This window comes from Lissotriton helveticus, chromosome 7, assembly GCF_964261635.1.
Source record: "Lissotriton helveticus chromosome 7, aLisHel1.1, whole genome shotgun sequence".
Classification (NCBI taxonomy): domain Eukaryota; kingdom Metazoa; phylum Chordata; class Amphibia; order Caudata; family Salamandridae; genus Lissotriton; species Lissotriton helveticus.
The window spans coordinates 1,363,870,639-1,363,897,298 of record NC_136068.1 but is presented as its reverse complement, the minus strand read 5'-3'; the positions used below and the strand labels follow the sequence as shown (position 1 = coordinate 1,363,897,298).

At 43.7% G+C, this 26,660-nt stretch overlaps 1 protein-coding gene across 1 annotated transcript in view; it reads right to left on the bottom strand.

The window, feature by feature from the left end:
• USP43 (ubiquitin specific peptidase 43) overlaps nucleotides 1-26,660 on the bottom strand; it is a 1,198,532-nt gene that overhangs the window by 53,721 nt on the left and 1,118,151 nt on the right. The window contains exons 10-12 of the mRNA XM_078654683.1: nucleotides 13,961-14,038; nucleotides 8,198-8,330; nucleotides 1,713-2,061 (exon numbers count right to left, since the gene is read on the bottom strand). Of these exons, the coding sequence (XP_078510809.1) occupies nucleotides 1,713-2,061; nucleotides 8,198-8,330; nucleotides 13,961-14,038 (560 nt within the window). The remainder of the gene's footprint in view (nucleotides 1-1,712; nucleotides 2,062-8,197; nucleotides 8,331-13,960; nucleotides 14,039-26,660) is intronic.

Here is a 26,660-nt window from a genome sequence, read left to right as displayed (position 1 = left end):
TGCAGTATGAGGTAAAATATGTGAAATGTAAACAGGGACTTAATCACTGGCTTGGATTACTTTAAGGGTTCTTACACTTGTTATCGAGAACAAGATCAGTGTTTTACTTTAAAAGTCAAGGACAAGAATATGTGGTTCGGTAAGGACCAGTTTCAGTGTCAGTGTTTTGTTTCTACATGTGCTGTGCACTGGCAGGAAAGAAAAACCAAAGGTGGTGATGGACGGAGCGTTGACAATACAAACACTCACCCCCAGTCAACTGATCTGGGTTTAATCCATCACCGTTCTTTAGCTCACTCTGCCACCCCAGTTCAGACATGGCCATATGCAAATCAGTCTGACCCTGTGCCTCATGGGAACAGTCCAGCCCGAACTGCCAAGCCATGTCTTCCCTGGACCGGAATCAAGCTTCCCAAGACCGGTTTCTGGCATTACAGCCGTCTTCAGCCGGGCTTGCTTGACTCCAGTGGCAAAGTGAGCAAGGGACTCACATCTGAGCATACCCTGCCAACTTAGGGCGGACAAAGAAAAACCAAAGGTGGTGATGAACGGAGCGTTGACAATACAAACACTCACCCCCAGTCAACTGATCTGGGTTTAATCCATCACCGTTCTTTAGCTCACTCCGCCACCCCAGTTCAGACATGGCCATATGCAAATCAGTCTGACCCTGTGCCTCATGGGAACAGTCCAGCCCGAACTGCCAAGCCATGTCTTCCCTGGACCGGAATCAAGCTTCCCAGGACCGGTTTCTGGCATTAGAGCCGTCTTCAGCCGGGCTTGCTTGACTCCAGTGGCAAAGTGAGCAAGGGACTCACATCTGAGCATACCCTGCCAACTTAGGGCGGACAAAGAAAAACCAAAGGTGGTGATGGACGGAGCTTTGACAATACAAACACTCACCCCCAGTCAACTGATCTGGGTTTAATCCATCACCGTTCTTTAGCTCACTCCGCCACCCCAGTTCAGATATGGCCATATGCAAATCAGTCTGACCCTATGCCTCATGGGAACAGTCCAGCCCGAACTGCCAAGCCATGTCTTCCCTGGACCGGAATCAAGCTTCCCAGGACCGGTTTCTGGCATTAGAGCCGTCTTCAGCCGGGCTTGCTTGACTCCAGTGGCAAAGTGAGCAAGGGACTCACATCTGAGCATACCCTGCCAACTTAGGGCGGACAAAGAAAAACCAAAGGTGGTGATGGACGGAGCTTTGACAATACAAACACTCACCCCCAGTCAACTGATCTGGGTTTAATCCATCACCGTTCTTTAGCTCACTCCGCCACCCCAGTTCAGACATGGCCATATGCAAATCAGTCTGACCCTGTGCCTCATGGGAACAGTCCAGCCCGAACTGCCAAGCCATGTCTTCCCTGGACCGGAATCAAGCCACCACACTGAAGTCCCCTGTTTAGCCCATTCTTGGTGAGGGGGCAAGAGGGTTCCATTTCACCTGTTGTCGAAACCTTACTAAATAAGTTTCCTCTTCTACTGAGTGACATAGTTATTGCTTAAACTAACCTAGGATTGCTCCATGCCTCATACTGATAAATGTCATGGTGACCACCACTATCTCTTGCTGATAAAGGCATCTAAGCCCTTTTGGGACTAAAACCATGAATAGATGATAGAGTCCACATGCTAATCTTTCTTTCCACAGTATTAGACAGCATGGACAGGACACACCTATTGGTATTGAAAACTGTGCTCACCTGTGTAGTGACCTCCTTGCATGCTTCCATGGTGGTTACACACTGCATACAAATCATACAGGACATCTGGCTGGCTGCTCTCACTGCGATTTGGGGGTTGTTTCCATGTGGCCCACTGACCCAACATGCTCTTGTTGCCTTGACTCCTCTTGACCACATGAGGCGCCATGTCCAGCCCAGTGAGAGGAAACTTCACCAGAGTGGACAGCTTGGTCCTCCGTTCTCCAGACTGCCGGAATCTCTTCAGGTGAATGATGAGGATGTCGGGGAGGGTCCAGAGGCTCAGCTTCACCATCCCCTGCTGCAGCACCTTGCAGTGAGGGCATTTCCAAGCATCATCTGGGGCAAGCTGTAGAGATAGGTGAATCAGTATTATCTCAACACTTCCAATTTTTACTTCCACATTTATTACTTTTAAAGTTTTATTTAGCAAAATAGTTCAATATGTTATTGGACCTGCTGCTGAGACCAGCTAGAACTACAATTCTCAACCACTGTCCAGAGACTCAAGGGTGAACAATGCACATTAAATAAGGACAGGCACAAATATCTTGGTGAATGATAAATCATCATTAGTTTATTGCCCAGGGAGCGTGACAAAGCCTAGGTTTAAATTGGAGCCTGGCACACTGCTTAGCCTTTGGTTATTCGCCTAAAATGAAGTGGCGATGGTATGATTTTGACTGAGTCATTTCGTCAGCAGTATAATTCATAGCTTTCTTTAAAAAAAATATTTTATTGTTTTCAATTTAAAAAAAAGAAAAATTGTATAAGTATTGTTTTATCATGGGATCTGAAAGTTTGAAAGAGCAAACATTTGGATTAAGTGTACAGAACACACATCAGATTCACACATCAGATTTGCACTCGAGTCATATGACAAATGCTTTATTCTATTTTAATTCAATTTAGACATCTCCTTGAAGAATTTCATCTAAAGCTAACAAGAAGATGCAAAAAGATGCAGCCACGGATGTTACCTCAAGTCAAGCTCTCAATGTAATGATAAGAAGGCTTATGCTTAAAAGAATCACAAAATAGGCAGTCGCTGAATAGACAGAGTACTCAAAACAGGTACTGCTTAAAGAAGCTTCGAAAGAACAGTATTTGTGATTCTGAATAAAGGAGGAAACTTACACACTACCCTCTTTTGCCTCCCATATGCTTTCCTTTATTTTGTGCGTTAGCTAATTTCTGAATAATCGTTCAGGAGAGTCTATTCGAACACAATATAGTCCGTTAAACCACATTGTTATACTGTTAGCTAAAGCAGGGATGTGAGTGGTGAGAAAGTAAGAGTCAGCATAGCCTACAATGGATCTGTCGGATTTGCTGGTAGATGCACTTGGCATGTGATTAACTTTGTCCCACCTCCCCCAGTTCATAGGCTCTGACCTAATAGGTTGCATCTAATCACTCAGTATCCTTTAAGTGTCATGATCCTCTACTCACAGGCACAAAAGCACCGGCTCCATCCCTATACTTGGCCCAAATGTTGCCTCTGTCACCAAACAGTATGTGCCTTCCAGGATGTCTCTAGTTGTTATTATTTTCAGATTTTTCCAACTGGGCATGTAATTGCACATATGTAGGGTCTTCATAACATGAAAGTATGCCAACTCTCTCTAGTGGTATAACAAATCCAGCAGGAGTCTAGTGTATTCAAGAAAAGCAAGTTTATTATAACTAAAGAACCTTATGCACCATCTAGCACACATCAGCTCAGATTCCTAGAGAAAATCAACATTCATAATAATACATTGTATATGGGATCATCATAAGAGGTTCTAAGGGAAAGGGAAGAAAGCTAACTCTTATACAAATACCCAATCACTCACACCACCTCCCTTTCACAGAGAACAACTGAAACAAAATGGAATAAATAAGGGAAGGTGATGTGCTATTAGACAACATAAAAACAGAATAAAGACAAAAAAGGGGAAAAAAAACAAGATATAACTGAGAATAAAGCAAGAACATATAATTATTTCCTAACAACAGAAATACAATTAGGACTCCAAATACACCCTTCTTCTCCAGTTTCACAGTTACTCTAAAAGCTTCACACCTGAATATGGGAGCTAAACTTTGATATCACTTACTTGTAAATCAATGTTGGTAGCAGCTTTACATTTGTCAAAAAAGTTCCCATTTTACTGGGCTGTCAAATCTTTTTCCAGACTTCTTGTGACTACCTCTTCATCGAGATTCTCTGTAGCGATCTTCCTAACCCATGGAGGTGGCATCATAGTCCAATCTTTTCTTTTCCTAAATAACTTAGGAGTTAAGCCTATAGTTGTGTGCAGAGTAAATCTGTGTTCTTCTACCCTTCTGTGCGACTCATTTCTTCAATCTCTCCTCATACTTCTTGACAGCTAAATGCTCTCTTTTAAAGTCCAGTTGAAATGTTCCACCATCCTGCTGTTCTTGGGATGATATACAGCACACCTTTTGTGAAGAACTCATGTCACTCCCAAACAACTCTCCATCTTATCAATCCACCTTGCAATCCTTTTCAAAACCTGTTCAATGTATCTGACCTTTTTTCAAAATTCCGGTCCCTTCCATCTTGTTTACCTAGCTGCAGCGATGTGCACACAGAACCTATTGTGTTGTCCATAGCCATCTTTTCCAACCATTCTTTCTGAGTAACACATCTTTTTGTAACTCCACAGAACTTGACTCTTTCATCTGGCCACCATTCACCTCTCTCTTTACTTTTTTGGCTCTCAATCCCAACCATTCTAGAAAGACCATCTGCTGTTTTATTGGAGATACCCCAAAAATACCTAACGGAAGAATGACAATTCAGCAGTTCCACAATCAACAATTTGCCTCATCGGGCAGAAACTGCATCTAATCTTTTCATGTTAAAGTTGTCTTGCAACAGATTGTGATCCGAGTACACTTTGAACCAAGTTGTTGACAAGAACTGCTTAAACTTCCTAAAAGCCCAAAAAACAGAACTTCCTTTTCAGTGACCGAATAACTACACGCTGCACCTTGCAAAGCCCTGAAGACAAACACAATGGTGACCAACTTTTCACCCTGAATCTGATTTAGAACAGTGCCTAATCCTCCATTACTGGTGTCCCGTGATCATGCGCTTCACTCAACCTAAATATGATCGTAAGCTGTAGTCAGGTTGAGGGTGGGTAGAACCAGAATCCAGCTGTCAGCCCCGCTCTCTCATTGTTATTTGCCAAAGGGTACCACTACTCTCATGTTGAGCTCTTACAATCAAAAGCCCGATCTCATCGTTGGCTTTTTGCATTACATCCACAGGTGCCAATCACTCTATGGCTCCCACTGGCTCAATATTTTTTAAGCTCACAATCAATACACTTCTTTCTTGCCAAGACCCTGAGAGGCTTCCTTCTGACTATACATGTGAAAGTTGTATCTTCTTATTTTAAATGACTGTTGTGAACTTATTCCTGAACACTCTCAAACTTATCTATAAACACTTCATTAAATTCTACTACCAATTTCTCTTGCAAATTGAGAAGTAAGTGCTAATCTAGTTTAATTTATTTACCTGTGCTTGGGGGAAAGCATTTGGATCAAAAGATATACCTCATTGTAATTAAATGCAATGTTCATACTATAAGTAACTTGTATGACTACTCCTATATTAGGAGAGATTCTGGTAATCTTTATCATTCACCTTCATACTTCTGGGACACTTAGCAAAATGTTCCCTTTTTCCACAAATGTTACATACATTTCTGATAGCAGGATAATCTTTGTGCTGGGCAAAATACCATGTATTGCCACAACAATAACATGTTCTTTTAGGTCTTTGAATTTCTCAGATCTGACGAATAATTAAGAGAGAACACACTTATCTCGGCATATTTCTTAAAACAAAAAAATATGATGATCATATTTGGCTATAGCAATGGCTTCACTCAACTTGGGATCACCTTTTAACAATAGTTCTTCCCTTACTTTATCATATTTTCACCTAAGCATGCATTGATCACTAATTCTTTGATCAGACGTTTTTTCCCTAAAATTGCAAGAGGGTGCTAATTTGCATATAGCAATACAATCGTCTCCATCTGTTTCATGCTGCTTTTGTGTCCGCACTGAAAAATGTTATAGCACTTTAGAAGCTTTGAGAAGGTAATGATTATCAAGTTTTTTTAAAGCAAATTCATGTTCTTTTAGGCTGGCAGTGACCCCATTCATCTTCATCATCAGATAAATCAGGAAAATTCGCAAAAACATCTTGATTTTCAGGACCTACACAATGAAATACTAATGAAAGCTTTTTATCTGCTGTTAGGTTCGAGCCACAAACTTTCAAGTAGTTTGTAAAAACATTTCTCTATTTGGGACATTTGATTGTACGTGATTGCATGTTCATCGGGAGATATTAGAAAAAATGTTGGAGGAGTAATATACTGCGTTTTTGAAAATAAGGAAACAGAAGTTGGAAAGGGGAAGGCAAAAAAAAGAGGAGAGGCTTGTCTTGCACACATGAATAAAGAATTAGTAATTGAAAACTATGTAAAAATTAAATACATCATACGTATATTTATACACATATATATTTATGCACACACACATACATACACACACACACACATACACACACAAACACACACATATACACACACACACATATACACACACACACATATACCCACACACACATATATCCACACACACATATATCCACACACACACACATACACACACACACACACACATATATATAAATATATATACATATATATCCATATATCCTACTGGTGGTTGCCAGTAGCTAGTTATAGTTAAGACCTAGTTTCTATAGGAAAATAATTTTTAGGTTTGCTTATAACTTTAACTTATAGCCAATAAATAACCATAACATGTGCCCTACTGGTCTAGTCGTGCATGGAAAGTTCCAGGGTGATCCGTCAAGCAGGGGTTGAGAAAAAAGGGTAGTAAAAAAAAAAGTTTTTCCGATGTTATTTCCCATTGATATTGCAGACACTACTACAGCCTAAACCGTTGAATGGAATGACACCAAATTTCGCAGAAAACTCAATCTGGGTCCAGACAGATTTATTTTTGTGATTTAGTGCAAATACGTTCAGTAGTTTTTGAAATAATAAAGATAAATAAATATGTATATCTAGGGCAGAGGATCTGTGGCTCCGGGTGGGGGGGGGAGGGGGAACGGACAGACGGAGGCCCTGATTGGCTGATTGCAACTTTAGAGAAGAGATGCAGATGTCATTTTATTCTTGCATCAGGCTGGGGGGGAATAAAAAAATGACATAGGGGTCATGATACTGGTATTTAAACTCCATAGGAGTGATGGAGGGTAGGGCAAAAATTGCCCAATTTCTTTATTCGGACGATCGGCCTATACATCATGGCGTTCAGCGTGGCCCCCTATCTAAACTCGCGAAAAAAACGAAGATTTAAAAAACAATGGAAAAAAAACGCTGTCACGCACCAAAAGACACTGCACACAGCCTAAGGCCATGTGCGGTGTGTGGTTGGGTGCATGCAGGAATTGTATTAACGTGCAATAATTCGATATTTAGAGCCACATTGTATGCATATTTATGTACATGTTATGTGTTTGTTGCTTTTAAGTATGAGCAATAAAATAATGTTGATAAATATTTTATACATATGTGTTGAGCTCTGTTCATTATCAAATAATGTGTTAGCTAGTATATAGAACGGTTGCCCGAGGGTTTACATTATAGTTGTTGTTTTCCCTGCCTCAGGAACTCTTCACCTTTGCAGGGGGTCGCGTTTTACATGCATTGATATATCTATTGACACCAGTTCTCCATCTATAGTTCCGAATTTCAATAAAAGCTTGGATTCTTCTGCATGTATGCTTCCTTTATTCGGGGAAATTATTTTACATAGTGGCACTCAAGCTTCAAGGCCCTTAAATTGACAGAAGGATAACTAGCCAGAAAACAGTTGTAAAAACTGCACATGGTTCCATCTAGGTCATTGTGACTGATCCTCAATGTTGCCTAAAATGGGTGCAGGTTTAAATTTCAATCATGCGGATTTGCCTTCCTTTATGATGTCCTAAAGAGGCAGAATGACACACGCAGAAGGCCCTTATTCACTTTGTCAGTGGGTCGAAAGAGGCAGCATCTCCTTTATTTACAACTTGCCCTGTCACGCAAACTTAGGCGGCTACAATTAGAGTCCCACTTTATACCCCTACCACCAATTTGGTCCTCATTCTGGTACAAAGCCTCATTCGGAGTTGTTATAGCAGTATTTTAGTGCTTCTACTAATCAGCATCACTCGCATTGCACACTATTCCCTATGGCTGCAATGCCGCTGCACCAGGCGCAGGGGAGTTAAAAAAGGGGGCTCTGCTATGAGCTTTGACCTTGGCTGCTAGCTCAGCTTTGGCAATGGCCACTACGCCAATCTTTAGTATATGGTGTTGCATGGAGCTTTGTATATCGAATCGTCTTATGCTGCTGAACTCAGTGTTACTCCCTACCTGCTCCTCCTTGGTGTAAAGCTGGAAGCACTCGTCCAGTGTGCAGCTGTGCTGCTGCTGCTGATGCACTTGCTGCTGACCCCGGACGCTGTCAGCATCCTGAACCACCTCTTCCTGGATATTTCCAAACAACCTATGCAAAGAAAAGGGAAGAGAATGTGTCACCGATTGTCAAAGAACCTCCAAGTTCGGCAAGCTTTTTCTTTCTCACTAGGGGCCCGATGTAGGTAATCTCGATTTACCTACTCTTAAATACCGAATCATACCGATTCGGTATTTAAGAGTAGGTAAATGGGATGTAGGTAATTTTACTTTTGAAATTACCGAATCGGAATGATTCGGTAATTACCGAATCGGTATTTACCGATTCGGTAATTGGCATTGATTCCTATGGGCCTTGAGGCCATAGGAATCAATGCCAATTACCGAATCGGTAAATACCGATTCGGTAAAATTACCGAATTTGAAAGGGAGACAGGGTGTCACTTTGACACCCTGTTGCACCCCTCAATTGTGCATGGGTGCACATGTTGCTGACATGGCACATTTTTTAAATAAAAAAAAATGCTTTTTGAAGGGTTTTCATTATTTACCACCAACTTCTAGTTGGTGGTAAATAATGAATTCTTAAACCCTTGTAGCACTGATTACAGTGCTACCTACATGTTAAATTACAGAATCGGTAATTTTACAGATTTGGTATTTTACCGAATTGGAAAAATTACAGATTCTGTAAAATTACTGATTCTGTAATTTAACATGCCCCTACATCTCAATATCCAAATACCGGTCGGAAACGGCCGAAAATTGGTATTTTCGGCCGTTTCCGACCGGTATTTGCCCACCTACATCGGGCCCTAGATCACAACAATGCCATGAGTCAACACCGTCATAGACCTTTGTTTCTCCCTGCCACTAGGTCTCCTTTCTGAGGCCACTCACACTTTTATGGAGGCGCACCTCTCTCCCTAGACCAGGGGTACTCATAGTACGGCCCGCGGGCCGCTGGCGGCCCGCCCGGCCTTAATTGGCGGCCCTCGGACCTTGCTGCCATACCAGCCCGTCATGTAAAGTTTAAACAGAGAAGATGGCCGCAGGCGCACACGTTGTGAATACGTATTCAATACGTATTCACAGCGTTTGCTCCTGCGACCATCTTCTCTGCTTATGCTTGCCTCTGGTTGGCCTTAGCCTCTGGGACGTCACACCCGGCACCTGGCGCCTGGAAAACCTTTGTTGTTTACATACCCTGGTCCTGGCTGGGGTGCCGCGCTGTCCTCCTCTGAAGCTGCGCCCCCTGCCCCCCTCCCCTTGTGATCTCTCCGGGGCTGCAGCTTGTTCGCGCATTTCTGAAGCCGAGCCCCTAGCTGTGCGCAGTTAATACCATTGGGCCCCGACTTTAAAAACTCATTCAACTCCTCCAGCAATGGATGTTGAATTCTTATGGTGATCCGGGCGTAATGTGTATTAGCAGCGTGCCTGGCGAGAAAGGAAGAAATGCAACAGATAGAAAAGACCTCGGGTGACGTGTGTGCCGCATTCAATGGACATTAATTACCGTAACACACAGGCTGTCACCACTGCTTTTGGTAATTGTTACTCGGGGTGTCATTTACTGTGTGAAATACGGTTGGACAAAAGAAGAGGAAGAAACCTGTATTTTTACCACCCCTGTAAATCCGAAGGTACGTTATTTGTTATTTACGTTATTCCAGAGTGAGATACTTGTAATTGAAATTGATCCGAGTAGCCAAATATGCAATATGTTAGGGAGAGTTGCACCCGGCCACGGCAGGAGAGCACATGTATGGCGCACAGGAGGAGATATTAAAATATGTTACAGACCAGCTTTCTGTTTCCAGTCCGGTATAATCACCCCTTCCATGCGCTTTAAATGTTTTACATTTCTATTTGATAGACTGAGACCTTGCCACCCCCGTAAACACTTATCTGGATAGGGGGCTTTGTTAAATAGTTATTACATGAGTGTGTAGAACTGATTAAGTTGTGCATTGTGTGATATACTAACAAGCTGATGTGGCCTAACGGCTAGAGCTGTCGACCTCCAGGCTAAGCAACCAGGTTCGAGTCTCGGCTGAGAAGCTCAACATATTGTGATTCTGGGCAAATTACTTAATCTCCCGTGCCTAACAAAATGAATGTGTCCCTCTGTGAGGCAACTGGTGTTCGTGTAAAGCGCTCTGATACCTTCGGGTCGAGTTTGTGCTATATAAAACTCCCTAAAAAAAAAGCTATCTCTCGCTCTCCTTTACTCCACTTAATGCACAAGTGCTGCTATAAGAGTGATGTGACACAACATGAACAGCCAATCACACACAACCCCAAATACTCCCCATATAGGTCAAAGCATACATCCTCGCCCTTTCAACCAAACATATAAATGCCTTATATTTGCTACCTTTCACATCAAATCTCATTGACATATAATAACATAACAAGATCAAAGGTCTGGTAAAACCACACATCGGAACACATTCTCCAAGGGCCTCACTACAAACCTACAGGCTTCACACTAAGCAAAAGCCAATGAAGAGGTATACACACCATCCACAGAGCACTTCAGTGCCTCGTTAGTGGTATGAAGTGCTGTGTATATATATATATATATATTTACAGTACAATACTACCAATGCTATGGAGGGACAGGCTTGTGCCGGTGCAAGATTAATTCTTACTTTTTGCCCACATGCACTGGGGCTGTAAAGAGCGTTCCCATAAAGGTTGCAATTAACACTGATGATGCTGACCTGTCTTTAGTGAGGTGAAAGGATGGTCATTGGGATCAAGAGATCCCCCCCCCCTCCCAGGCCTAAACAAATAAGTGATTGAAAATGCAGCCAGACCAGTCAAAGGAACCAAGAGGGAAATATCTCATGAACCTTGGCTCTGTTGGTTCCAGTCCAATCCTTCTTTTCTGTTGAACACATTTTTTTAAAGGGGGTGGGGTTAGATAGCATACGTGGATTACCTGATGACATCCTCTAAGAATCCAGGTACTGTAAAGAGCAACTGAGTGCTATAAAATAGACCCAGAGTGGAGATTCGAAAAGCCCCGCAGAACTCATTGCCCGTTAGGGCTGGGATATCATCTCTCTTTCTCCCCACCTGTCTCACTTGCCATTGTAGTAATGTTAGATCAAAACAGGAACTCACATATGACAAATGGGAGTGGTGTCACAGACATTACTTGCAGTAATATTAGTGAGCTATTGCTGTGTTACAATATTGAAAACACTGTTACTAGCCATGATTATAAAATGTAAACACATTGAGAATTTAGGCAAGTGCACCTGTGCACTTTCAGTGACTGGGCCAAAGACGTCAGCAAGCTATCAATTCATTGCAAGCTTGCCAAGGCTAGACCTTTTGGCTTTGCTAATGCTTGCTTCCTTCTTTGTACTTTCAGCTAGCTGGAGATATTTAAGAAACTGCATTGGTTGAATTATATAACGTAATAAGATGTAACTGGGCTATGAAATGCCAGCAAATACTAAACATTGGGATGTTTTGCTGTTTTTGGAAAACCTGACTCTGCCCACTGGCCCAATCTTCTGGTTATTCCCGCCCTCTGATTCTCCGCCCACTCTACTAACCCCTCTAACCCCACCCCTAATGACCCCGCCCCCCAATGACCCCGCCCCCACCGGTGCGGCCCTCGGCCACAAACCACACTTTAATTGTGGCCCCCGAGAGAAAGTTTGTGAGTACCCATGCCCTAGACAAATCCCTTTACTCTCACTCCACAACTTCTCCTCAGACCATGTCTACTCCCTTAGAACACACCACCTTCTCCAAGCCATGCTTCCTCATCTAAACAAATGTCTTACTCTGCAAGGGCGGCTCCTCCACCTTAGCAGAGGAGCATCGCCCCACTGAGCAGGTCAAAATGGAAAAAATAAAATGATAACTCATTGTTATCATTTTACTTTTCTGTTGTCGCTCTGCTGGGTAGGGGCTGAGCTCTCACAGAGGACCTGGAGGAGGAGTGGTTCGCACTCTCTTTAGTGCGCATGATGGTTTGGCAGACCGTCTCTGGCCTGCCAAACTGTCATGCGCACTTTGAATTTCCTCCACCCAGGCTGAATTATAGCCTGGGTGGAGTACATGCCCAGACTTCCTGTCCCCATGTGAGCGCCGAACCACGGTGCTCAGACCAATCACAATGCCACATTGCACTCTTGTTATTGGGTATGGGGTGCCTGGAAGCCTGAGTGCTTCCTGTTCCTGCTTCCTAGAAGTGAGCTGCTGGCGCAGAAGACCGAGAGGCGGCGGTGGTGGCACACAGGTAAGTAAGTGTTAAAAAAAAACCATTCCTCCCTATCCCTCCTTCGGCCTGCCCCCGCCACCTTTAAATAGTAGCCGTCACTGCTACTCTGCAACATTCCATCTTTTTTTTAAACATGCACCTCAATTAGTTCATTTCTTCTTCTGGGCTATTGCTTCGAACACTTACAGACCTCTTCTGGTTCTTGTGTGAGCTCCACATAACCTGGTATGTGTTTGAAAAGGAGACTTACCTATTGTTCTCGAAGGCATGTTTGGTGCATGGGCCGGGCCCATGACAAAGCGTGTTTATGATATGCATCCAACCCAGGTTCCCTTTATCACACTAAATGGACTTGTCCAAGGGCTCAGGTGTCCTGGTTGGTGGTCAACAGACACATAGGGCGGGTGGTGGGCTTCTCTTTGGCCTTTTGACTCCAAAATTGCCCTGCTGGGGGTCATAGACTCTGTGGGTGACTCTAGAACAATCTGCATCTTTCTCACGATGGCATATATGATGGCCACAAGGGATCTTGCTAGACATTGGAGGGATGGGCAACCTCCGTCCATATACAAGTGGGTTTGAGGAACGTACTCTTGCGCAGCACTTGAAAAACTGGACTGTAAGGCGCGGGGAGTCTCCCAGAAATTCAACTTCATATGTGGGGTGTTGACCGAGAACTTGATGCAAACTCCCTGAGACTCTTGTTATCTCTACCATACTATGTGCTCATGATTTGGGGACAGTGATGGGGGTCACCTTTGCTGTTGTGTATGGCTCTGTGGGCCTTCATGAAGGCCTGCATCACTTTTCCGCCACTGTTACGTCACTTTTAGTGAAGCAGCGGCGGCGTAAATAATGTGCCATATTTAAGAAGTGACTCATCTAGGCAGATGTGTCACTTCGTAAACCCCTGCGCAGAGAAATCTATGAGAATTTGCTGCGCCACTTCTAGAAGGCCAATGCGTCAAAACCTTATGACTGCCTTATGGTAGGCCGAAGGGTGATGCAGGCCCTTTCACATGGGGCTTGACCCATGTCAAAGGAACATTGTTGGAGTTGGTCAATCTTCCGACACAACTCCAGCTGTGCGCCACCTTTGCACAAACAGTAATACTGACCTATCTGTCATTCCTTGCGACATGATGCGTCATACTGTAAATATGATGCATCATTGGTCTTACAAGGAGAGCGCACTGAGATGTGTTGCATCTCTGCTTTCACGCTGCGATGCACCACTTCTCATAAATGAGGCCCTGTATATTTTCTCTACATTGTTCGATACCTACACTATGGCCCTCATGGCTGGGGCTTCATGTGTTAATTGTATGTGTTGGTGAATAATAAACTCAATAAAAAGACTTACCTAATGGGACTGGAGCATGAACAGCACAGGCACTTGAGGTACCCAAAGATTGTGCACTGTTTCCAAGCTAGAGAGGCAGTAAAACTGCCTCAGCATTCATCTGCACACTTACCTTTCTTTGGTCTTCGGTTCCCACTCTACCAGCAGCTTCACGTGGGGAGGGCCCCCTGCTCCGCAGAACTGCAAGGCCCTAGAAGAGCGAAGATAAGTGTCTTTAGGACTCTAATGCTGAAAATGTTAATCTACTGTTTGCTGGGTGAAAACATTATGCAACTGGATGATGTTGCACAGAACGATGCACAGGGCACAAACTATTTACGATGCACAGTGTACTGGTGGCATCAACTCTCAAACGAACCACGTGAAAGGGCAAACAACATGAGGGCTGAAACATATGGAGGTAGAATAATGTAAAGAACAGAATATCTGACAGTAAGGCACCTGGGTACAACTGAAGAAAGGGGAAAAGTATCCGGAGAGCAATCAGGTAAGGGGCACTCGATCTGTGGGCACAACAAGTAACAGGTAAGGGGCATACCATCACGGGTGTAGGTAACTGGCGGGCAAACCCCTGAAAGAACAAACCGTATGTGAGCCTGTTGTAAGTGTTCTTCAATATGGCACAAACTATAGATCTGGTTCAAAGGATGTATTGCCTTTGATAGTATCTTCACTGAGCAGGTTTCCAGAGTTGTACATTCAATTAGTCTGACATGTCTACCCAGAAAAATCAGAGTACAGCTGTCAAAAAGGGTTATGTGCCCCTAGGTGCAACGATAAATTGGGAACAGAGATCATTTATTTGCAGTGGTTAATGTGATACGGTGCTTGCAGGTAGGGCCACTGGCACTCTGTTTGGGGACCAATGCTTTTTTTCATTCATTAGACTTTAACCCAGGCAAAAGAGAGAAAGGCAGAATGGGGGAAAGAAGGAGCAAAAGAATGATGGAACAGTGAGAAAGGACATGCAAAAGTGAGCTAAAGATGCAAGAAGTGTATGGCACTGGATGAAATAGTCTTTAAGCATAGGACTAGCACAGTGCTGTCCATGCCAAACTGTAAAATGACAAAAGCCATTTACCACGCCATGCATAGTATTAGAACTTTGAATTGGTAAAATGCTAGCCAAGTCAACCTGAAAAGAGTAGACACAACCCCTTGACTTATACTGGGTGCTCCCTTGTGTCTGGACAAAGCTATACCTGTCTGAAGAGCTCTAAGTAGAGCGAAACACAGTGTCAGGGGTTACTTTTACTGATTGCAGGTTGGCTTGGTAGGTATATTACCAATTCAAAGCTCTAATACTGTGCCTGGAGTGGTAAATGGCTTCTGTCATTTTACAGCTCAACATGGACAGCACTGTACCAGTTCTATGCTTAAAGAATTTGCTGTACAAATGGAAAAATACTTTGTGCCTTTCTATCTTGGCGTGGATAGCACTGTGCTAATCCTATGCTTAAAGACTTTGATAGAGAAGCAGACATTTGAGGTGAGCAGATCTAGAATGTCACTGGCGTTGAGAGTGCTCTATACACAAGCTGCTTTCCACATAAACTTGAGAACTACCCAGCGTTCTCCACTTCTTTTTTGCATAATGTATGCGTCACTCTATGCCTGAAAGGGTATTGTTTTGAGATATATATATATATATATATACACATATACATATACATATATATTCATAGACTCTAGCCGGTCTGTGGATTTTTAAAGGCTTTTATTGCACAAAATACACATGAAATATTTCATGTTTGGCTGTGAAATTTGAAATACATCATCATCATAACAACAGTCCTGCATATCTTTGACATAGTCAGCGCCACTAGGTTTATGCGGTGTGTCATAGAGGACAACATTATGTGACAAGATTATCTAAATTATGCAGCAAAATTTTAAATTATGTAATATAGTCTCTGTCAGAATTAAGCTCATCCATTTGAGAAACAAAAATTGGGCAAAATCTGTAAATTTTGCATATTGGGAGGCAAATGAGGCAATGTGGTGAATACAATACATTTATAATTACATGGAAGACGTTGCAGTCTCAAGGCTGCTTAAATCCAGTGATTCTCAGTACTGACCACTGCTTTATGAATGCTTTATTCAGGGAAAGTAAAGAAGGCTAAACATTCTGTGGTCTTTGTTAACTGCATTTAGAAGAAAACAGATTTTTCAAGCTAACTGTCCCAAAATGAACAAATAATATAAAAAAATGTAAGGGGTACCATGTATAATATAGTCCTATCCCAGTGTTGTGTAGACATATACAAACTCCTGGCCTTCGGCCTCATGGCTTATGTCACCAAAACCCTTTGATGACAATATTTGATGATATTCAGTATTAACCTATTATGCATTCACTCAAAGATGTTATTTAACTTCTCATGAGTGAAGAAAAAAGTGAGGACACAAGTAGTGCATAACGAGGTGCAAATTATAGTTAGTTCACAAAACTTTATCTGGTGAATGTCAGGGTTTTCAGCTTTTAAATGTAATTATCACATTCCAACAGCTAACTATAACATTGCTTTAACCTTTTGCTTTCTTCAGTGAATTTCTGGTTTTGTTTTTACCTCTGGCAAGATCTTATGAGCATATCTAACTATAAAATCACTTTAAAGTCTGGTTGTTTAAAGGAATTTCTCTGTTTTTTAAAATGTAAAGTAAGATATTACTGTACCTAGCTATAACATCCATTTAATCTTTGTTTTAATAGATAGATACCATAAAACACTGAAATTGACAAGTTTGGTTACCTCTGCAATCCATAACACACATCAGCCATGAAAGCCATAACTAGCATACCAAATGAAATGCCCTTGACCTCACCTTGATATAACAGATGAAATTTCAAATGTCATAAATGATCTTTCAGGTCCTTTACTGCTGGTCAGCAAACAATTCTGCATGGTATACGGTTAGAATATGGCAAAATATACTTTTTTAAAAATATTTTTGACACTGCATATGGTGGCCCCTTCGGGACTCTCCACCTGAGCCAGTGACCAGAAGACGCTCCCCTTGCCTCCTTATGTTTTTTTTCCAGAACTTGGGAATCCCGACCCGCCTCATGTAATGGCAGATGTAACATGCACCCAGCTTTGGCTTCGTAGTTTATGATGTCATCAAAACCCTTTGATTGCAACATAGAATCATACTACACGGTTGCCCACTATGTATCTTCTGTATATGAAATCACCATCAATGATCACAGCTACCCAAAATTAACTAAAGTGTTTTTAAAACTCCAAGCCAAAATCTATGTGCTCGTAATGAAAAAGAAAAATAATGAATATAAGGATACATTCGAGTTTAAAGAAATTACTCGAATTACTTAATAAGGGCGATTGTTTGGTATGTTGACAATATTTTTCCAAACGGGGTGCTACTCTTCAGTGGTACCTTCGATCAGCCCAATTGCAGAACTTTCAAAAATTGCACGGGAAAGGGGATGGTGCCAGAAAGGGTTATTTTACATTTTTCTACTGTTGGACGCATATGACCCGCCCTAAACTATACCAACACAAAGTAACCAGCCTGAGCCCAGCATAACCCCACCCAAGGGCCGAGTCAGTAGCAAGAATAGCAAACATCTTGTATTTTTCTTCTCCTTTTTCTTTTTTTTCTTTTTCCTTCTTTCCTTTTTACACCTCTACCCTACCCTCTAAGGGGTCAATTGGATAAGGGGGTCAGCCTAGCACAAAAAATCTGTAAAGTGGCGCTACAAAAAACAGCGATCCTTGGCTGGAAACCCTGTAACGAGATTTCCACGATGACTGTATGTTTTATGTGTATGTAAAAACAATAAAAACTTGTTGAAATAAAAAAAAAATTACCGGGAATAATTTTGCTGTTTCTTCTTACATATGAGTGCAATATCACAATAATCCAGAAGGTGGAGGCAGTTACCAGGAGAAGAAGAAAACTTTCGCGGACTGTATTAACTGTGCTGATGGATGGAGTTAATGGTAACATTACAGTTTAACATTATTGTTGCATGTTCTCCCTAGGTTTGTGGTCTTCAAAATGACCGATCCTCTTGTGTGTCCTGATGCTATAAGAAAGGGGGTGCCTTCAGCCTTAACCGTGAGGGGCGGTCGGGGAGAAAGCAGGTCCCACAACAAAGAAAAGGGTTTTTTTGTGTGTTTTTTTTATTACTTAAGGTGGATTTGAATAGCGTGACTGTCTGCCAAAAAAGACCCAATATAAGGTAACGTCAACCAATGACAGCGATAAGAGTGTCACCATCACTGTGTGGGTAACCTTCTTTCAGGGATTTTTTTTATGGCTCTTGTGCTTGTTCTGTAGAAACTTTTCTTCCTGCTGTGTGGCGGCTGCTATGAAGAGCTGGGTTCAGATTCTGGGTTGAGGCGAGGTTGGATACAGATGAGTTGCAAGAAAGCTGTCCACAATCATAATATGCGGAGTTTATTAACTAAAGGCTGGTGGAGCTAGGAACAGTTAGTTACTTACTAAGCCACTTCTGCCTAGCACTAGCAACCTTTCATAGGCGCTAGTTGGTGGGTAGTGATTGGAGACTGGGCAGGATGAGGAAGGGAGGCAGAAGTGCTGGAACAATCTTCAGAGTGGGGGGCGGTCAATAATACTATGACACTGAAGTCAAAAGAATTGTGACAAATCCTAGTCACACAAAAAACAAGTGTAGCAAATGTGTGATGCTCAGTCAGTGGGTGAGTGGTATGGTTAGGGTGTGTAGCCGGTGGTGCATTTTGGAGCACTCGTGTGGTACGGTAGGTACTGCCCTTTTCAGAGGAAATGGCCACTAAAATTGAATTGACATGCCATTCTACTGTTAAAACTGTGCTGCGCACAAACGATAATGTGTGAAAATTGTAGTTCAGAGAATATTTATCTCTTGCGCATCACCAAGTAAATGGTCTCGATTTGTTTTAATCGTGAAAAAGACTGACGCCGTCACATCCTACTGCTCCTTTCAGTTTCTGTGCCTCAGCAAGATTATCACCTAGGTCACGTTTCCAAAATCCTCTCACTTTGCAGCCAGAGAAGTAAAAGTAAACACCAGTTTACCAATACGCAGACGTTTGTCTGAAGACATACCCTGACATTTGACCTTTGTCTCGGAATGCACAGCAAATGTGACAAACTAAACAAAATGTAAAAGGCATAAAAATTGCTCATTCACCTTCTGAACTCTGATGGCTATTTATGTGGGTGCTGCAGCATTCCCCTATACCCCTACTTCCAGTGCCTATGGTGACAGGAGTGGTTGACAGCACTAAGAGTGGGACAGTGGTAGGTGAGAGGGGCAGGGATGGAGAGGTGGGCAATGGAAGGGGACAGGAAAGAGGAAGTGTTTACGTACAATGATTGACAGGAGAGAGGAAGGGCATTAGAGACGGCACAAGAGAATAAGTGAACTTTTACCGAAGCCACCGTGACATGATGATATTGGCAGAAAAGAAGGGCATTGACAGGAGATGTGGGCAGTTTGGAAGAGCTGGGTGGTGGGTGGTGGTGGCAAGGTGGGCACTGAGAGGACGTGAGCATTGACAAAGGAGGTAGGCAGTCATGTAGGGGCTGTGGAAGTGACAGGAACGGTGGACACTGAGTGGAGAGGTTGACACTTATGGGGGAAGTGGATACTGTCTGGAGAGGGGCCAGTGACAGCAGAGAGGTACACTGACAGTAGAAGTGTTTAGTGATAGAGGTTCCTAACAGTGGTGAAAAGGCGGGATTTCACCGCTAGAGTCTGCTTACCATTCTCCAGAATCCCGTCACGGGTCGACTGGACCTTTTTACCTGTCATAGAGTGTATTAGGCAACCTAGTCACAACTAAACAATTCAATTTCAAAACACCCAATCGCTTTCCCCAAAGAACCACTGACTAAAGACTGAATTAAAAAGGTTTATTACATAACCAAAAATAGCTGAAGATACAGGCACCTCAACAAGAGGTTCAAAAGGTAAACCGGCACTAATACAAACATAATCCTTCGGAAAAGTCTCAAGCGGCTAATGAATAATACAAGGATCAATTCTAGAATCATCAGACTAAACAGGATTGCTATAACTTGAGTTCTGGTACTCATCAGGATAATAGACATAAATTCAGATTAGTCTGTCCCTACACTATGCTAGGTGACATCCCTACTCAACAATAGCCCAACCTAACCAAAAGGTGTCAGCCGTGGAGACTTCCAAAGAAGTTCGCTACCTTCCCCTGTTAGTCTAGAGACTCCATCACCGCTGCTAAGCTCTTTGCCCATGCGACCGCTCTCTCTAGCTCCTCAGCCGTCTGCTCTGCCTCCACCTTCGGGGTGCTGTCCCTAATACGAAACCCCACAATGTAAAGGTCACGCTTATAAGTACGCCCCTCTAGAAGGTGTTGGATTCTGTAAAATTCCACATGGCATGGGTCCATCCTTGTCCGTTCAAACGTCCTTGGGTCCCAGGCTCTTCTTCCTTTCAAGTCGCCTTCTTGAATTCCTGGTCTACTCCTCCATGTCTGAGTCTAGCATCCTAACATTCTTACACAATGGGCCCTTCTACTCTACTATCTGCTCGATGAGGCGCCTGCAAAGGAATACACGCAAATAGCTCACAGTCTATGATTATTGCAACATTTTCTAAACGGCTCTTTTATAAATCATTTCTACAGTTAAATGTTTAAGCAAGACATTTTCCAACAGGCCTGCGCCCATTCACTGAACTAGGCCTCTGCTTGAGTTTTAGGCCCTACGCTTTACATTAGTACTTCTTCTTAGTTCTCTAGGCCTCCAACCTTAAACAGCAAATGCATTTTCTACTTTAAGCAAATCATCATATATATATAAGGGTGCGGACTACTTGTACATATGGTGCACCCCTACAAATTAAACTTCAAATGGCGCTCTCTCAGTTCCCCCCTTTGATGACCCGTGTCATCACCACCCTCACATCATCCTCAGGGTAAGAATTAAGCTAAACAGAGCTTGTGGCCATTTTCCCTCTTTTGAGCATCTCCAATGCTCTCAAACTGCGGTACTGATCGTCTTGCAGTCTTTCCATTCGCATCTCTTGCGCTCTCATTGATCTCGCCAATCTGTTCGATCTATACCACTTGTACATCCTCATTAAACCCCACAAGGCAATCACACATGCCACTGCTATGATAAGGGGTTTCAGTACAAATCCAAGGAAACCCTTTCCTAGGTTGGCAAACCAGTTTCCAACCTTCCCAAATCCCTTGCCAACGGTCTCCCATGCATTCTCTTGGGTCAAGTCCTCAATCTCATAGTGGATTGCAGTAATGTTGCTTATATATGTCTCCAGATCCTTAGAGTTGTCTGGTATATAAGTGCAGCATTCCTGAATCTTCAAACGTTTACAGACTCCGCCCTCTTTTGCTAGGATGACGTCTAGGGCAAGACGGTTCTGTAAAACCATTGTCCTTATCGACAACATCTCACCCTCAACCAACACCAATGACTTGGCTGTATTCATTGACAGTTCATCCACTACAGTTGCTAACCGTCTTATCTTGATGTCATTCAAAATGACTCCCAACATAGGTATCGCTGCTCCAAACACATCTCCAATTATTGCTCCTGCACTCTCTCCTCGCTTTACCCTCTTCTGGGACCCTCCCTCCAAGAGAGAAAAATCCTCAGTATGGTAAATTTTGGGAAAAATAATTGCTAGGTAACACGTTCCATACCACTTATCGGGCAATCTCACATACGCATTCTTTCCACATACAAAATATACAGTAGGGATCACCTGCACCACGCTCTTCAAGAAGTCTTTCGTGTAGTACTCTAACGTAAAGGTGTGTTCACACGTGGTATGACCTACATACACATTCTCATAATAAGTCTGTGGGCGGTGAAGGCACAACTTCCCTTTCTGTACTTCGTCTAGAGCTATTGGACCATAACTCCCTCTTGATTTGTGCTTCTTCTCTTCTTCGGTCCAATCTACCTTTCCTTGTCCTGAATCTCGCAACTGTTTTTGCTTCGTGTACCTGTCTTCTACCTTCTCAATGAACTTCTTTTCTACCTCTGACAATGAACAAGTCAAATTGTGTCGGTGTGCATACGGGGTGTCTAGCTCTTGTGTGGGAATGAAAAAATATCCCAGTCTGTCTTCTGATTTATAATAGTCCCACTTATTCAGGTGCTTGTAATTTGGGACCTCTGGTAACACAGCATCATAATTGGAAAAATAATATTCAAAATGATTCCGCCCATACAATATGCTAATCAACAAACTACATGAAATTCCATATGTCAATGGAAGGTGATGGTATCTAATACCCTCATCTACTGAAGCTGGCAACTGCATACACACATAACAGTCCTTTGCATCCATCGCATCAATGTATTCATACAGCAGCTTTGCATATGCGTTCTGCCCAAAATTTCCTTTAGACAGATCTGTATGTAACCTACGACTTTCTGCAGCCAGTAAAGCCTTCTCTCTTCTTTCTCTTTTTTCTTTCTGGCTAGGGGTATTAGGTGTCGATGTCCCCTCAGCCTTTCCTACTTGTTCGTGTGGTGCAAAATATGAGACTGAAACTACTATGACTATAAGGAGTATCACTCCTGCTAAAAGGGTGCCTACTATGCACTTGGCTCTACGATTCGGGTTTCCAGGCGCCATGGTCTCAGCTCAAGCAGTTAGTTCTCAGAAAGCACCCAAAGTCTCTTTTCTTTGTTACTTGAGTTTCTTGAACCACACCTGGCAATAGAAGTTCTCGTTTCAGTTCTTCTTTTGCTTCAGCATCAGACAGCCCTAACCCTTCTCCGTCCTCTGTGGAAAGTCCCTAATTTTCTTCTTCTTCCACTCGGCTCTAGGTTAGTTTCAACAGCTATTCACAACAGTCTTTTTCAAAGTTCTTTTTCCAAAGCAAAAATTTCAAAGGCCAACCAAATTCAAAAGTTCAAAGTTCAATTCACAGTTCTTAATAGTCTATGATTATACTTGATCCGATTGCCTGCAACACATAATCCAAGAGTTCCATGCGAAGCACAACTTCATCATAGGCTGGCATATGCGGAACAAAAGTAGGAAATATCAGTCTATCCAGGAGTAAATCACGTATCTTGCTTAGGAGAGGGGGATTAGGAATGGTGAGTGTTAGTATACCTTCGATTTCAAGTCCAGGTACCAACAGCATCACTTCCAGCTTAACATTGGGGGTTGTGCTGGTCACCGCCACTGACCTCACCCTCCCGGACCTCAGTACCTCTGGCATTGGTACTCCTAGCATTTGTGAAAGGGTAGGGCCACTCTGGAGTGGCGTATCTCTGGCAAGGTACTCGCACCCTCCTTGACCTTCTCGGACCCCTCTGCTCAGCTCCTTCGTTTTCCCCTTCCAGATCGGACTCTTCGGACACAGGGGCGAATTCTCTTTCCGAAGCCAATCTCACATTCATTCGCCTCCTTCTTTCGGGCCAATGAGCTTCTGCACCTCTTGCTCGCCGGCCTCTTGTTTGCGCGCCCTGTTCGTCCTCACTGTCAGCCACTTCTGCACTCAGATCACCTTCTCCGCCACTTCCTTCTTCTGGGGCGGATTCAGTATCACTGTCGTCGTGATCATATACAGCCTGATCAGGGGAGTCCCCAACTTCCACTGGCACCCCCACAGCTTGACTTGTCCCCTCTCTCGGATCCTCTTCTTCGTTGTTGTTCTCATCTACAAGAGGAGCTGTTCCTTCTGCAGGTGCTGGAGCTCGTCGGGTGTGAGAAGCATGGACCCAATTCGGCAATCCGCCACACTTCACAGCAGTAGTGGTTATGAGTATTACTTGGAAAGAACCTCTCCAGCGTACATCTAGGCAGCTCTTCCTCACGTGTTTTCTTACGAAGACCCAGTCACCCGGGCACAGGTCATGACAAAGGTCGCTAGCAGCCGGAACTTCAGCAGCCTGCACCTGAAGGGACACAGAACGGATGACATCAGATAGTCCCCTGCAGTAATCAAGAATCATGTCATCTGTGATATTCAGCAAGGCAGTTGTAGGAATGGATGGCAGTCTCATAGCCCTCCCCATCAGGATTTCGTGTGGCGAGAGCCCTGTCCTCCTATCTGGGGTACTACGCATGCTCATTAGTACCAACGGCAGTGCATCGGGCCATTTCAGGGACGTGGATGAGCACACTTTTGCCAGTCGGGCCTTTAGAGTTCCATTGATCTGCTCTACTATGCCAGAAGCCTCTGGACGGTAGCTACAATGCAGTCTTTGATCAATGTTCAGGGCAGAGCAGAGCATCCTCACAACTTCACTATTAAAATGTTTTCCTCTGTCCGATTCCAAAGAGGTCAGAACCCCGAATCGTGGCACCAATTCCCTCAACAATAGTTTGGCTACAGTGAGTGTATCGCACCTACGAGTGGGATATGCCTCAACCCATCTGGAGAACACACACACGATCACCAAGACATACCTGAGGCTATTACACCTTGGCATTTCAATGAAATCTATTTGCATCCTGTAAAAAGGTCCGCCGGACCTTCCAATGTGACTCAGTGTAACTGGTGTTTTTTTTCCCACATTTATCTGTTGACACGTCACACATCTCTGACATACTGCTTCCGCAGCCTGTCTAAACTTGGGATTGTACCATGTCTGTCTGAACACACGCAACATCGCATCCCTTCCCAGATGCACAGGACCATGTATCTGTCGTGCCATCGCACTCACCAGCTCATTTGGCAACACAGCTCTTCCATCAGCCGAAACCCACATGTCCAAATCTCCCTTGGAGAAGTGTGGCTCACTGGTTAGAGGTGGAGAAGTGTGGCTCACTGGTTAGAGGAGGCAGACTTGGACGCTGAGATCAGACCCGGGACCAGGGTTCAATTCCCGACGCGGCAGGGTCTTGAGCCCAAAATGTCCACGGACTCGGTAATTCTCGCTTCGGTGCCTACTCGAATCACAGGTTCACACTCTGCAACTCTGGGCAATAGCTTGCTTAATCTCCACTTCGGCCCCCCGCGGCGGGATGCCTGGCTTTCACCTTGGGGATACCCAGTAAGGGGCTATCTCACAGGGAAAAACCAGGACGGGTTCCCAATGCAAAGCGCTTTGAGACCTGGCGGTGATATTGCGCTATATAAAAACCCATCCATCCATCCATCCATCCTTGACACAACCAGCCGATTCCCACACCTTTTTCTCATAATCTGACGTCTGTCCTTGCATGTCTCTCAACTCTTCCCAGGTATCTGCCACCTCAAGCATCGTGCTTAGCTCAGTTCTTTCCCTTGGTCCCTCAATGTTTTGTTCCGTAAAGGAGTATCCCTACTCCGCACAATAACGTGCAACTTCATCAGCATAACGATTCCCCATAGTCACGAAGTCCGTGCCTTTGGTGTGAGCTGTACATTTTACCACTGCTATCGCGGCAGGACCTTGCAAGGCCTCCAGCAATAACCTGACAAATTCGCCATTCCTATTTGGGGAGCCCGATGACGTCATGTAACCCCGCTGAGACCACAACTGACCGAAGTCATGAACTACCCCAAATCCATATTGGCTGTCGGTGAAGATGGTAATCCGAATCCCGTTGGCTGCCAAACAGGCACGCGTCAACGCAATTATCTCAGCCACCTGTGCGGAGTGTACTCCTTCCAGGCAGGCTGCTTCAATTATTCCAGAAATGGTACAGACAGCAAATGCTGCTCTCAACTGACCAGTATTGTCTCTTATGCATGAGCCGTCCACAAAGTAAATTTCATCGGGGTCTGTCAACGGCACATCAACAATATCCGGCCTAGGTTTGGTGCATAGTTCAGTTACATCAAGACAATCATGGTCTTCCCAATCATCTTCAATATCATTTGGTAATGGCAACAAGGTAGCAGGATTCAAGACAGAGCACCTCCTAAGGGTCACATTCTCCGCAGCAAGTATAACCTGCTCGTAGCGTGTGAGCCTATTGTTGGTCAAGTGCTGCGTCCTGGTCCTGGTCATTAACAATTCCACAGAATGAGGTACATGCACTGTCAGTGGATATCCCATCACAATACTTTCACATCTCTCGATGCTGACACCTGTTGCAGCAACGGATTTGAGATATCCGGGCAACGCTGCGGCTACTGGGTCTAAGGTAGCCGAAAAGTAAGCAACTGGTCTACGGACTCCTCCATGATCTTGCACTAAAACTGCCAAAGCACATCCCTCTCTCTCACAGCAGAACAGTGCAAATGATTTGTTGTAATCGGGCATTCCCAGAGCCGGAGCACGACACAAGTCCTCTCTCAACTCAAGAAAAGCCATCATACAGTCTGTGTCCCATGGTACAGGATCAATTACATCCTTGTGCGTCAGTTTCTGCAATGGTTTCGCTTTCAGGGAAAAGTTAGCAATCCATTGCCGGCAATAGCCAACCATGCCCAGGAACATTCTAACCTCTCTCTGGGTTGAGGGCACAGTCATTCTCATGATCGTTTCAATTCTGTCGGGCGACACTTTCCTCTTTCCCTGCTCTATTCTGTGACCCAGATACTGCACTTCTTGCAGGCAGTACTGTAACTTGCTAGGTGATACCTTGTGTCCATTTTCTCCCAAATGGTTCAACAAGGCGATGGTGTCAATCCTACAAGCATCTTCAGTGTCGCAACAAGGAGGTCGTCTATGTACTGTACGAGAACTGAGTTCTGTGGCAGTACCAGACTCTCAAGGTTCCTCTTCAGCAATTGATTAAAGATCGATGGGCTCTCTGTATACCCCTGGGGGATACGGCACCGTGTTAAGATGCGACTCTCTATTTTGAACGCAAAAATAAATTGGCTTTCCTCATGCAGTGGGATAGAAAAGAAAGCTTGACACAAATCGATCACAGA